Genomic DNA, 15,268 nt, shown 5'->3' on the forward strand with positions numbered 1-15,268 from the left:
CTGAATTTTTATTTACATTTTAATGAATTTAAATTTAAATAGCCAGATGTGGCTAGTGGCTACCATACTGTATACTGTAGCTCTAAAATCTATAATTAATTGTTATAAACAAAATAAAGTTTGCTTTATTTATGTTAAGGACAAGAAAAAAGGCAGCTGAATTAACCCTGGAGAGGGATCTCTAAGGTGAAAAAAAAATGGATGGTTCGCATAAGTCAGTAGCTTTTTGTGGGAATGGTTGAATCACAACAGCTCTTGTTATACCATAGCAGAGAAAGGAAGCTGTCTCAAAGGTAGAGGTCTAACGGGAGATTCTGACGTACGGCAATCAAGGCCCATTCCAATCCAGTTTTTTTTTTTTTTTTTTTGACTAATTAGTTTTCAGAACTATCTAAGAAATGTGGGAACTACAAAGCAAATGCAAACCATGTCCCTTTGTTTTGCTATAACTAGCAGACTTTGGGGGACTGGGTCTGTCGCAGTACTTCGCTGTTATTTGTTATCTCTCCTCTGGTCCCTGTTGGCCACCTTGGTGTCCTGTCTCCTCTATCGTGTTTCACTCTCTCAGTCATCAGTTGTATAGGCAGCCCACAACTTTTTGGATTTTGTTGCTCTGCTTATTCAACATTTCTAATAAACATTTAAAATTATTTCTGCTTTATGCTACATTTTCTGGCTAGCACATCAAACATATTGAAAAAAGAAAGCAACAGTATATTTTGGTGTAGAAATAAAGGAACTTCAATGATTAAGCACCTCTATTTATCAAGTACTTCTTTTGCCATCAGCCCTACAAAGCAGATGCTACTATTCCCTCATGTCAGATGAGGAAACTGAAGCTCAGAGATGGTAAATAACTGACCCACAATCATGCAGGTGGGCAGTGATACAGCTGTCATATAAACCTAAACCTGTCTGATCTCCCAAACCTACGTTTTTTTCCTACTATATAACACTGCTTCCTAAGCCCACTTCACGATGCAATTTTCAGAAATAAATTCCACAGCAAAAATTATGGTAATCCTTAACTTCCCTCCTTCAGTTTCTTCCATCAGTCCATCCATCCTCTGACTCATTTTTTTTTAAAAAGAAGAAGAAATTAGGAAAGAAAATGAAAAAGAAATATGTAACATATGTTTGTGGAATGGTTCTAGAATATTTAAAAGGATCTGAAGCTATTATATTAGGTTTTGTTTCCTTTTGGTCTTAAAACACAATTTTTTTTTCAAAGCTACCAGAGCATTAAATTATAAGAAATTACTCCAAGGGATAGTTTAAAACTTCATGCAAAAGATTTATTGAAAATATTAAAAAAGGTAAGTTCCAAATGCCACCTGGAATACTTGTTCCATTAGGAAAAATAACAACAACAAAACAAAAAATTAAAACAAACAAAAGAAACACCTATCAGTTTGTAGAACTGATGGAGCCAACCCTATCTATTACTCAGTTATTATTTTACTCACATAGTAAAACCGTTCCAAAGGAGCAACTAACCACGTATCATATCCTATGGAGTCAAGTTATCACCACTTAAGCACTTAAGGAAAGTTAGGCAACATTTTATGAGTATCACATACTTTTAAAAGTAAAGCAATAGGTAGAAAGAAAGCTATTTTTCTGATGGGGCATCTGTAACTTGGTATTTTTATACTCTAAGAAATCATAATCTTTTAAAAAAAAGTCTTAAATTTTGTGTCTCAAAGTAGATGACTTTAAAAAAAAAGGGGAGACAGCTGCAGCCCTTCAGTATCTTCTAAGAATTTCGTGGTTGCCATCATTATAGTCTAGTAATATAGACCAACTGGGTTCCAATCTTGGTTCAGTTCTTACAGTTTCTGTGACTCTGGGCACGGCACTCTGATGTACTTTCCTCATCTGAAAAATGGGGATAATAATTCCTAAGGTTGTTGTGAGGATTAAATGAGTTAATATATGTAAGGCACTAGGCGTATTCATGAAAGCAATGCTCTATTTTTTTCTAACAATCTACATAACTGAGACGATAATAAGATAAAATAGTTAACTTTAACTGATGTGGGCAAATGGATATTTTTAAAGAAAAGATGCCATAAGATAACATACAATCAGTAAAAATTTGTATATATTTTACTGAGGATGTCATGAAAGAAATTTCAGTGCAGTAAGAATGTCTAAAATATAATTCCTGATATGTTTGCTATCTGAGGACATATACTAAATAAAAAAATAAAATTTTCATCTCATAATATGTCTCATAAAATGTAAAAGAATGGAAAAAGTTCAATAAACCACTTGACTATAAAATCTATTCCAACTGGAAAATGGTATCCAAGATGGTTGCTTGGGTAAACTGCAAGAGTTTACTTTCCCCTACCCACAAACCACAGAAGGCTTCAGGAACTTAGAATGGAAGTCTTCTCCTTATGGAATGTATTTTCAACTGTATGTGGGTTGTTATGATTGAGTTTCCCAAAAGGACATAGTAGAGCATTTCTCCAATAGTTTTACCTAACCTTTTGGTCCTCTTAAGGATGCCCTTATTTCCAAGTACACTAGCTGATCTTAGAATGATTTATCCTTACAATAACCTGACAGAGGAAAAAGACAAAGAAAGGAGGTGAGACACTAGGTAGAAGAATGCTTTGATATTATATGCCACTGGTTTCCAGACAGATGTGAGAATTGGTCAGTGGTCCATAAGAATCTTACTCGTGCTACGCATGTGGCAGTGCAGCTCATGTTACTCATCTCTCTCTTGACTTCATGGGAGAAGAGCACTAAGAAATCCTTGTCCAGCCCCAAGCTTTGCTTTTCAGAAGGAAACTTGGTGACACTCGAGGGAGAGAGAGATCAGAAGTCACTGGGCAGTCAAGGAAGAAGAGTGAAGATGATTTCAAAATTGAATAATCTTTGCATTGATAAGTACATTAGCGATAATTTAGTTCAACCCTCTGTGTAGTGCAGGATTCGCCTTCACAGCATCTCTGAGAGATGATCCCTCAGGCTCTGCCTAAACACCTCCAATAACTGGGATCTTCCCTCCTCAAATCTGCTAACTCCAAGCCAGAAATCTGGGATATATTATAGATTCTTTTTTTTGTTGTTTTTTTTTTTAACATCTTTATTGGAGTATAATTGCTTTACAATGGTGTGTTAGTTTCTGCTTTATAACAAAGTGAATCAGTTATACATATACATATGTTCCCATATCTCTTCCCTCTTGCGTCTCCCTCCCCCCACCCTCCCTATTATCATAGATTCTTTACATCATTCATATCCAATTAACCACTGAGGTATTTTACCTCACAAATCTCTCTTAAATCTGTTCACTGTTCCCCTTCCCCACTATCTTAGTTGAGGCCTTTCTTTCTCATCCCTTTATGTGGTTCTGCAATAGTATCTAACTACCAGATTTCCTGTTACCAAATAATTTGCCTCTAATTCATCCTCACATGGCAGCCTGCAGTGGACATTCTAAAACACAAATCTTTTTTTAGATTTTCTTTTTTTTGATGTGGACCATATCGAATTTATTACAATATTGCTTCTGTTTTATGTTTTGGATTTTTGGTCACGAGGCATGTGGGATCTTAGCTCCCTGACCGGGATCGAACCCACACCCCCTGCATTGGAAGGTGAAGTCTTTTTTTTTAAAAAATAAATTTATTTATTTGTTTATGGCTGCATTGGGTCTTGGTTGCTGCTCGTGGGCTTTCTCTACTTGCAGTGAGCGGGGGCTACTCGTAGTTGTGGTGCGTGGGCTTCTCATTGAGGTGGCTTCTCTTGTTGAGGAGCACGGGCTCTAGGCATGCAGGCTTCGGTAGTTGTGGCTCGTGGACTCTAGAGCTCAGGCTCAGTAGCTGTGGCGCACCAGCTTAGTTGTTCTGCGGCAGGTGGGATCTTCCCGGACCAGGGCTTGAACCCATGTCCCCTGCATTGGCAGGTGGATTTTTAACCACTGTGCCATCAGGGAGGTCCTGGAAGGTGAAGTCTTAACCACTGGACTTCCAGGGAAGTCCCTAAAACACAAATCTAATCATATCATTCCTCTGCTTAAAACCCTTTGCCCTTTAGTGGTTCACTACCACAAACAGCAAAAAAAATCTAAGGTTTCAGCATGAAATGCATGATCTTGTCTAACTCTCCAGGGCACACCTCAGTAACACTAAATGGCTGTGTTATCCACACGTATCAAGCCATTTCGCATCTCCATACTTTTTGCTCATGTGTTGCCTCTTCTTTGCTCATGTTGTTACACTTCTTTCCCTCTGTCAACCAGCTAAACAAGTTCAGAAATTATCTCCAGGAAGGCATCTTTCTTTCTTTTTTAAAAAATTTTAATTTTATTTAATTAATTAATTTTTTTTGTGTGTGGCTGCATCGTGCAGCATGTGGGATCTTAGTTCCCTGACCAGGGATCGAACCCACGCCCTCTGCAGTGGCAGTGTGGAGTCTTAACCACTGGACTGCCAGGGAAGTCCCCTGGAAGGCATCTTTTGACACCCTTCCCTGTGTAATATAAAAATATTCTGTGTGGGGAATTCCCTGGCAGTCCATTGTGAGACTCTGCGCTTTCACTGCTGCAGGCCCAGGTTCAATCCCTGGTCGGGGAACTAGGATCCCGCTAGCTGCATGGCACGGCCAAAAAAACAAAACAAAAAAATTCCATGTGTATTCTCTATCACTGCACTCATCATATTATACTGAAATCATTAACTAGTTCATCTCTTTCCCTCCTGGTGAGTCTCTCAAGGCAGGGACTATGTCAGAATCCTAGCACATGGCACAGGACTCATGGTAACAGGTGTTTAATATATGCCTAGTACAAATTAAATACAGGACTTTTTCTGATGTGAGTTAAAATTTATAACTCCAATTTCCAACTTTTGCCCCATGGAACAATAAAAACCATCTTTCCAGGGAAATAAGCATTAGGCTGGTACATAAAAAGACAAACTTTAAATACTCTTTACGTGACATTTGCACTTACCTAAGTTGCTGTATGTCGCACTACAGGGATTCGGGTCCATAGGACCTGAAATGTCTCCCTTTTCCTCTTCCCTTTCCAGTTCAGGCAGTGGCAATGCCGGTGTGACTGAAGTACAGCCCCCACCATCTTGCTTCACAACAACAGTGCTTGGATCCCGAGGAGAAAAATCCTCTGTCACTTCATGGGTCACATGACTGAAACAAATCAGACCACCATCACACTGGCATTCAAAGGATTTTGCTAAAATTTAGATTTATGGAAGGCACATATTGCCATAAATGTAAATAACTGGCCCTGTAGTCACAGCAATGGGTCATAAACCCCAACATACTTGTCTGAATATAAGGCAGTCTTTCATGCAGGTGGATACTTCTATCATATATATATTGGGATACTTGATACATACTTGATTCATACATATTGAGAATTCAGTTTGGTACAGGAGCTATAGTAGGCTCAGAGGGAAGTTTGAGAATAACAGGTAAGGAGTGGAACTTTTTTTTTAGGTAGTAGGGGTAGAGGGAACTGAATGCTTAACTAGTTAAAGACTAATACACTAAAGTATTTAAGAAAGTATTTAGCATATTTACTATATTTACCATACTATAGTACAGTCATCCCTTGGTATCTGAAGGGTGCCGGTTCTAGGACCACCCACAGGATACCAAGATCCACAGATGCTCAAGTCCCTTATATAAAATGGCTGTAGCATTTGCATATAACCTACACACATCCTCCCATATACTTTAAATCATCTCTATATTACTTATAATACCCAATACAATGTAAATGCTATGGAAATAGCTGTAAATACAATGTTAATGCTATGTAAGCAGTTGCCGGTGCACTGCGAATTCAATTTTTGCTTTTTGGAACTTTCTGGAATTTTTTTTCCCATAATATTTTTAATCCATGGTTGGTTGAATCTGCAGATGTGGAACTCGCAAATAAAAAGGGTGAACTGTGCTATAATACTATGATAAATATGAAATACTTTACAGTATTTACTTTATTTAGTATATAGTATTTACTACACACTAAAGTATTTACAAAACTATTTAGTAAAGGATCAGGAGTAAAGTTGAGATTTGAAAAAGGAAGTAAAGCAATTATTTTAGGTAAACTGAGGCCTGGAAGTCTTGTTGCTAGGAGCACAGTGAAGCATCAACCTTTGCCTGTATGCATGCAGCAGGCAAGGCAAATGGAAAAGAAAGTTCTGACCTCTAGTTAATCTCATCTATTAAAATGAATCTGAAGCATCCCATTGGCCACATACCAGAGGATGGTCTTCCATAGTGCTTTGTGTTTCCCGATCTTGTTTCACTGCTGCCTGCTCATTTGCTTATAGCTATCTCTTCCAGTCTTCCCCACATCCCACTCTGCCTGAACTTCCAATTCTGTTGCTATAGAGTACAAGGGGGTGGAATGACTATTAAATGTTGGTGGAGAAAACCGGCCTAGTTAGAAAATCTCATTGGGCTGGTTCAATGAAACAAATTCAAAATCAGGCACCTTTAATGGTTTCTGGGTCTACTAAAAGTATTCCTAGACTGTCACACACTCACCAGCTAGCTCTTCTTCCTGTTTTTGTTTTGTTTTGTTTAATGGGCAAAGAGAAAGAATGAAAGGAAACATCTTATATACTGTGACATGTTATTTCTGGATTTTCAAATGACAGTGAGTCATGGTGACATTTACAAGTTTCTTTAAAAGAGGTACTTTGTTTGATCATGTGTCATCAGAACGTACATCACCTGTGGATTTGAGGGAGTAGATCTGAAGGAGGAGTACTTTCTTATCAATTTTTCATTATGGAAATTATGCATGTGCCGGAACAGAAAAATAAGCCTTGAAGTCTGCTGGATATACAACTTGAAAAATATTCTTTCAAAGCTGGCAGAGCCAGAGGTCTCTCTATACTGAGAGTAAGCAATGAGTGAGAGGTACCATTATGGAATCTGGCTCTTGGGGATAGGGTGAGGTGGGAAGGGATCAGTTCACTAGCAGTCAACAGGGTGGTTTATGTAAAGGAGGCCTCACATGGTAGAGCATGCTGCCTCTTCTTAATGGGCTGCCTTAGGTTATCAACCCAAAACAAAGCTCGTTTTTCATAATATGGAACATCATAAATTCAAGGTAACAAGGGGCTCTACTTCTACGCGTTAGAAAAGAAAAGCAAAGTGACACTTCTGAGACACTCTCAGATGCCACTTAGTGTCACTGAGAAGTTATCAACATGCTTCAGGAGAGGGAAAATGATCTTTGCTGGGCAAAAGTTAATATAAGCCATTTAAAATTTCAAAGCAATAAATATAAAATGATTAAAAAACATCATCCCCCTTTGACAGGAAAAACATTAAACCTCCAGACGCTCTCTTCTTATTCTCGAGTCAACTTGAGAGATTTCTAAAAAGGTGTTTTTAGGCTCCTAATCTCTGCAGCCTTGCTCTTGCCTTTTCTCTTACTTCCCCCAATCTCATCGTTATTACTAAAAGGAAGCTCTCTTTTCCATTTGTCAAAAATGACTGGTGAAGGTGGGTTCAGAAACCATGACTCCACCCTCGCTTGTCTGTTTTCCTCCCAGGAAATGGGCTATTTATATTAAGCCTATTGTAAAAACTACAAGAAAGAGTTGCTGCTATTAACCAGTGAGGAATTCCCTGGGCCTGTTCCCACATACATGAAACATAGCTCTGTACTCTTAAGGGGTTCTCAAAACAAAATATGGATGCTAAAAAGCAAGAAATATTAAAGACTCACCCACTGTACTCACTCATACAATTCCCCATTAAAGGAAATTCTACAGGGCCTTCTTCAGTCTGTTAATCATGTTCTGAAGCTCTGATGAACCATAGCTCCCACTGAGTTCTGGAGGACTACAAGTTGGGCAAGATATAAGAGGCTCGAATTCTGCACCTTAATATAACCCACTGCACCTTGACCTTTACCTGAGGGGTTTGGTCTGGGAAATGAGCCAAATTACCTTTGGGAAACTAAGCAAAGTGAAAGCTAGTTTTATTAACTCTTTGAGGACCAGGGCAGCACAACCTATATTCTCTACAAAGGTCAGTTTTCACAAGCACATTTTAAATAAGTGCACTGGTATATTAAATCACCAGTTAAAACAATTGTCAACTATAAAGAACTATGCAAAAGAGTTGATGAAAGTTAAATCACATGGATTTGCAAATGGATACTAAGATGTTTAACCTGCATTTACAGTGACAGCAGTGTCTAAAAAGAAGAATTTAAAAAAATACATCAATGATATGTCATGTCAATGCTTGAGGGAAGAAAAGCTCTTTGTATGATTAAAATGGTACAAGGGAGAGGAAAGGGGAAAGGAAGAGGTTTTGAGAGTTCAAGCTTAGATGTGGTAACATGCTGTGACTAAAAATGAAAAAGAATCAAGAACAGCATCAGAGAAGGTGATTCAGTCACTACGTATAAACAGACAAATTGTCCAGGAAGAAAAAAGGAGGTAAAATTTATCTTAGGCATATTAATTTTATAAGGGAATATAATTTTTGACCATTGACTTTTTTAATGTTTCATATTTAGATACAAAATCAGAAAGCCCTCCCAAATAGTAATATGACGCTTTCCAAATACAGGCTTTATCTCCTAACAAAGTGGTTCACCACTGACCTTTCATTGCGAAATGTTTGATGTAATGGAGAAAACAGCAAAACAGGAATCAGAGAACCCAGATTCTGTTTCCCTATTACTTTGATCTTCTGTACAAACTAGATGACAACATCAGGAGGGAGATAATGAGAAAATGAAAAGTTCCCCCATTTCGTCCATGAGATAGATGGTTAAAAAAAAAAATTCTTTAAAATGAAATTACAAGAAATCTACTAGGATTTCTAATACAATATATCTTAGCACATGTCTTGAAGTAGCAAATAATGATGAAGGTAATGATTTTTTTCAGGATAACTACAAGTTGATATTCATTATTATAAAACAGAACTGTTAACTGATAAATGGTCCACAGAGAGGAAATTATGGCTTTTCTATTCCTGCTATTTAAATTCATGTTGAAACAATCCCTAGTTCTGTAATGCAATGTAGGATATCTGTAATAACTACGGCATTGACATCTAGGTTCTTGATCATCAGGCTGGGTCAAACCCTGACTTTTTCTGCTCTTTTCCTGGCCCCTCAGCATTTGTTCTGCTTTCAGAATGGGAGATAACACACATTTCTTTTTACCTCAAACTCTTTGACCAACTTTTCATTAATGACCAGTTTTTAATTGAGATTTGGTAATGTCTGACCTGACACAAAAAAATCACGTCTCTATCTCCACAAAGACACATCTCATTTTCTGAACATGGAGGATGAACTTAAGGTATTCAAAGGAAATGGTAACATTGTTACAGATTTGTCTGTAATACAAATGAATCCCTTGGTAAGTTTATATCTCAACAGTCTGCAATATTCATACATAATTCAAAGCCGCAGAAGCCATCTCCTGCGGGAAGCTCACTTGGCTTACCCAGGTGGTAGGATTAATCATTACACCATCAAATGAAATAATCCTCTTTTTTTTTCCCCTGGCAAGTTCATTCAAGACAGATTTTGGTAGAAATTCTGTTAATGTCTGAATATACTTTTAAAAAAGGCAAATCAAATGCCACATTAGAAAGGATTAAAGGTCTTTATGTATCCAAGTATTTCCATGATTTAAGTTCAACTTTTTCTTCAAATTCAACCACCTTCATTCAGCTTCAGAAAGGACAGTAAATGAAATCAGCCTTCTATAGAGACCATCTGCCTCTTGGGGCAAATGGTATCCGAAATTCTCATTTGCCAGCTCTCTTCAGCAGCTGCATCTGTCTTTAGGTGTCTAGGTCAGCCAATAAGCAAATGCGTGATTTTTAAAACCCCCTTTTACCCCTAAAGATCAGATCAAAGCAATCAGAAACAGCATTTCATGGTTTTATTACTGGTTTCCAAAGCTGCTTATTTCTGGAGTTGCTGGGGATGATGGACCTTTGCAGAAATGGGATGTGAATCAACACGAGGAGGAAAGATCAAAGTTATCAAATCCCACACTGTTTATCTACTGAAAGGGGGAAAAACTCCATTTCCTTCTGTCTCTCTACCTCTAGGATCCCCCACCAATATGACATTTCTTAATCCTATCTTAGTTTCCAGGTCATCTACTTGATTTCGCTACATTTTCCAATTACTGGCATTCTCAGGTAGAAAAGTGTTGTGTCCATTGATCACTATCTTAGTGTCTCCAATTTTCCACTAAGCCTTCTGTAGTCTTTAACTGAAAACTTCAAACTTCTTATCCTGGACTGAGATTAACCTTTAACTGAGATCTGATGAGTTCTTGCTAATACGTCTAACATAGTCTGGTCAGACAAAGGTAGCTCTTCCTGGTGTGAATGAAGTGGCCAGGTCTTGGGATGGGGAAGACTGGCAGCCATGTGCAAGGTCTTGAATAGACTCGAATTTCCAGATACTGCACAGTTTCAATTTTTTTTTTCTTTAACAAATATGTTTTTTTTCTTTAACAAATTTTTTCTTTAGCAAATTAAAAGTGTCTTCAAGGCACTAGACTGCAAGACAGCAAAGTAGATAAAAACACAGGCCACTGTAAATCACTGTCACCTTCATAATATTAAGAAAAATTACAGTTTTAAAATCCTATGAAATAAAAATTCAGAATGGCATCTGTACAAATTAACAGAAAAGATAAATTAATCTTGGAAAAGAGCAATAAAATAGGGCTGCTTTTCTCAATAACAGAGGTGTGGAAGGAGATTCTCAGCATCACCATTTGGCCTTAGCTCACTTCTAAAGAATGGGGTCAGATACTGATGTTTATTTCCTGGAAAGGCAAGGTATGAGAAGAAAATATCAACAGGCCTCTCTAACAGGACTAACCTAAGGATGATATGGAACAGTCATTTTCAGGTCCTGGACTTTTCCTGCATGCCCAGAAGCTCTGGAGAAGTGAGTCACTGCACCTTTCCCCAATGTCCTCTTATCTCCCTCAACTGCCCGTTTGCCCTTTGAGTCGGGGGAGCGAGATGATTATGTATACTAAACTCTCCAGAACATGGCAGGCTCGCTGAAGGAATGGATATAGGGAGGGAACAGGAACCAACACTGCTCAGAACTTATTCCTACTCTACACTGCACAAGCTGCACACTATTCTGTTTAACTCACAAAACCACCTCAAGAGGTAAAGGTGATTATTCTCACTTTACAGATGGGGAAACCAAGACTGAAAAAAGTGAAATGAATTGTCTAAGGTTCTGTGTGTACTTAGGTGACAGAGTCAGGGTCTGAATTCGATACTATGCAACTCTAACATCCATGTTCTTTCCACCACACTCATACCATTAGGTAAACCTGGTGCATTGTAAAGATTCAAGAATAAATGCTTGATTATGAAGATGAAGAAGTAAAAGTGGTTTGAAAAGAAAAAAGCTATTATTGAAATGTGGGGTATAAATGATTACAGATGCATTCTTTTGAAAAATTCTAAACAAAGTCATTGTTTACATTGCAAAAGGATTTCTTTACATGGGAACTGCTCTGGTATAGAAAAACTGTGTTTATAGATGTTTGGCTTCCTAATAATAATCACCACCACTACCTCCACATCTGCTGACTGCTAGGTACTGTGTGCTTAAATATATATCTCCTAACAATAATACTCTGAGTAAAGGTTGTTATTCCCATAATAGCAATTAATAATAGTAGCCAAAACTTACACAGTGCTTATTATGTCCCTGTTCTAAGCCATGTCTCTCAACAGTGGAACTACTGACATTTTGGACCAGATAATTGTCGTGGAGGGCTGTCCTGTGCATAGTAGAATCACACTAACATCTCATACCTTCTATCCAATAGGTGTTGGAATTACTCTCTGCTTCCCCAGTTGTGACAACCAAATAGTCTCCAGACATTGCCAAATATACCCTAGGGGTGTAATAATCCCTTCCCCTCCCCTCCTGTTTAACACTTAACATTAATTCTTTTAAGTCATACAAGGTTATTATCTCTGTTTTAAAAATGAAGAAATATTAAGCCCGGAGTGGTTAAGTTATTTGCCTCAGGTAACACAGCGAATACCTGGTGGAGCTGAGATTCAAACCCAGCACTTCAGCTCTAGTCTGTGCTCTAAACAGATACATTATTCTGTCTCTCAGTTTATAGATGAGGAAACTAAGAAGCAGAGCTCAAGTAACTTGTCCCAGATGACACAGCTAATAAGTGGTAAAAGCAGGATTCAAATCCAGGTCTGAGTGACTTCAAAGCCTATGTTCTAATATATTATGCCAATTGTTATCAGACTTTAACATGTCTAAGAATTACCTTGTTAAAGATGCACATTTGCAGCCCTCACCTCCAGGGATTGATTCTACAGCTCTGTGGTATGACCCAGGAATCTGCATTTATATAAACACCCCAGGTGATTCTGATGCAGTTGGTCCTAGGGCCACAATTTGAGAAACTATTTTTTACTGCCTCTCTCTCTGCAGAGAGAAGAGGGAAATTAAGTATAAAAGGAGTAAAGTATAAGAAGTGAGGAAGAAAATTTTAAGTAAAGGAGCATCATTGCTCAGAAGCAATATGGCTGAACAGGGGAAATAAAATAATTTAAGTAGTCACAGATAAGAGATTCATAATGGGCTATTAAAAAAGGGAGGGAGTGCTTTGGGACCAATCCTTACCTTCTGAGGTTTATTCTTAGAATACAATTATACAAACTTACAAAATGTTAGGAAATGAGGATATGGCCTAGTATGACATTTATGATTTTTATTAGAAGGCCTGGCTGGATGGAGACCACTCTGAAAATAGGAAATGGCATTTGTGACACCAGCAATAAGTCTTCCAACATGCAGTACTATCTCAGTTCTCTGTATCAACAGAGGACAAAGGTGAACACAAAAGGCAGGCCCCTATGACTGAAAAAGCTGCTCCAAGACAGACCACAGCACCTGTACCTTCTACAGAAATAAATTTCTGCTGTTTAAGCCACCTGTCTGTGGTATTTTGTTATGGAGCCTGAGCTAAGGCAGCAGGGACTGAGGATCACAGAAAGCAGTCAGTAAATGGGTGTTGAATAAATCAAATCAGGTGGGATCTGGGCAGCAAGGCACTAGAAAATAGCACCAGGATCTGTATCTACATTCCTCCCAGCAAAATTTCTGCCTATATCACAATGGAGAATGGAATAGGGACAGGTTCCAATGTGGAGCATCCAAAGGGGGGTTTCCTCTCCCCAACTAGGAAGTCAGAGGAACAGGACATCTTCCCTGATGCAGAGTGGAGCTTCTCCATGCGCCAGCAGCACAGAAAGGCCAACAGCTGATTCTTGAGGCTGTTTCACTCCATGATAGCTAGGAGTTGGTGTGGGGAGCGGATCAGTGTGCCCTGCTATCATCACTTTGCTCTTTTCAGGCAAGCCTTTCTCCCCGCTATTAACAAATCACCATTATAGAGGTACCATATGAGGATATACTGCTTGTCCTGGGCTAAACCTTTAAATATCACCTGATGACTCTAATCAATATTCTACTGCAGTTATATTAAATAATCACTGACTGAAACTATGGCCTAGAGGTTTGAATAAAGGCCTAGAAATTAGAAACTCAAATTTATCCCAGCTCTGCCACCAATGCTACTCTGTCCATGTCTCCCATTATTCATCTATAAAATGGGTGTAGCAACATTTACAGGAGTATGTATTAACTAGGAATTTCACATAAAGTGCTTCGAAGAGAGTGAACAACTGTGCCAATGTTGAGTACTTTAAGAGTGCTCGACATGTCAATGAATCAGTATGCATCACTGTGGCCCTTAGTGGTCACAGACATGCCTTCTTGAACTTAGGCTGCCTTTATAAAAGACATGGTAGACACCAACAGACTCAATAATCACCAAAAGAGTGTAACAAAAATTACTAACAGGCCAAACATCTCTAAAGTCAGAGTCTGGCTCTGCCACCTACTTGCAGAGTGGCCCTGGGACTGTCGATGAGCCTCTCTGTTTCTCAATTTCCTATAATAGGAAGAATGCACTGTCAGAGATACTGGGACAACTGAGGAACGTGAATGAAAATTATGAATTATATAATAAGATACAGGTATTTAACTTCAGATTCATTAGGTGAACAAGGAAACAAAAAGGACCAAATAAGTAGAGGAATTCTCAGTTTGATTCTTCACTTTGTAATACATTCATTATGAGACTCTAAACAAGTCAGTTTACTTCTCTGAATTTTTAATCACCTCCCCAAAGAGAAAGGAACATAAACCTATCTGAAGACCACCCCATAACCATTCTGCATCATTTTGTGATTACAATAAAGTGAGATATTTATCAGTTTTCTCTAAAAGAGGATTATTTAAAAATTCAATAGTGAGGACTTTATGAACTCATCTAAACTTTAGGAACAATATGTCAGCAAATGTAGATGTGCTGATAGTCCAGAAGTTTCTTTAGAGCAAAGAACATATGATCAGGAGAACGAGCTGCTACTTTCAGCTTCTGTCTCCAATTTTTTTCCTTATGAGAAATAGGAATTTGATCTTCAAGCCCAGTTTGATCTGAAAAGATGACTTTGACGGGTTGTCTTAGCAAAGAGTAGAGACAATGCAAATTAAGATATAACTGGAGCACACCTGAAACTAATATAACATTGTAAATCAACTATACTTCAATTAAAAAAAGTGTTCTTAAAAATTTTTTTAAAAAGATTGTACATACCAAGAAAAAAAAAAGTTATATAACTGGAGCATAAACATTAAAGAAAAAAATTCTAGCTGAACTTTCCAGAGAGAAGGACATCACATTGTACCATAATCTAAGAAGTATTTGGACTTTCTTTTTCCATACTCTGTGTGTATACACACATGTATATAAAGAGACTCTGACTCTGGTTATTTTAGTGAGTAGCAAACCTGACTAGTGTTTGACCAGAATGGCTACAGGCCACTAGCATGTCTGATGACTACAGATAAATCAGATATTATAACTTAGTCCAGGGGTCAGCAAACTTTTCTGTGAAGGGTCAGATAGTAAATATTTTAGGCTTTACAGGCCATATGGTGTCTGTTGCAACTATTCAACCCTGTTGTTACGGTGCAAAAGCAGCTGTAGATAACATGTAAAAAAAAATGAGTGTGGCTGTTTTCCGATAAAACTTCATTTATAGAAACAGGTGAAAGGTCAGATTTGGCCCACAGGTCACAGTTTGCCAATTCCTGGTCTATACTCCTGAACCTTGGAGTGGATTAGAGGGACTCCGAGGATTG

General features: G+C 38.1%; 1 protein-coding gene across 10 annotated transcripts in view; it reads right to left on the reverse strand.

Annotated features, from left to right (window-relative positions):
- PEAK1 (pseudopodium enriched atypical kinase 1) overlaps positions 1–15,268 on the reverse strand; it is a 304,440-nt gene that overhangs the window by 34,462 nt on the left and 254,710 nt on the right. For 9 of the 10 annotated variants that reach the window (XM_060096958.1, XM_060096965.1, XM_060096962.1 and 6 more), the window contains one exon: positions 4,973–5,166. In XM_060096958.1, coding sequence (XP_059952941.1) covers positions 4,973–5,166 — 194 coding nt within the window. Of the gene's footprint in view, positions 1–4,940; positions 5,167–15,268 lie in introns of those variants that run through there. The other variant, XM_060096966.1, reaches the window with a different exon arrangement.

The sequence above is a fragment of the Mesoplodon densirostris genome, chromosome 4, assembly GCF_025265405.1.
Source record: "Mesoplodon densirostris isolate mMesDen1 chromosome 4, mMesDen1 primary haplotype, whole genome shotgun sequence".
In the NCBI taxonomy this organism is placed as follows: Eukaryota; Metazoa; Chordata; class Mammalia; order Artiodactyla; family Ziphiidae; genus Mesoplodon; species Mesoplodon densirostris.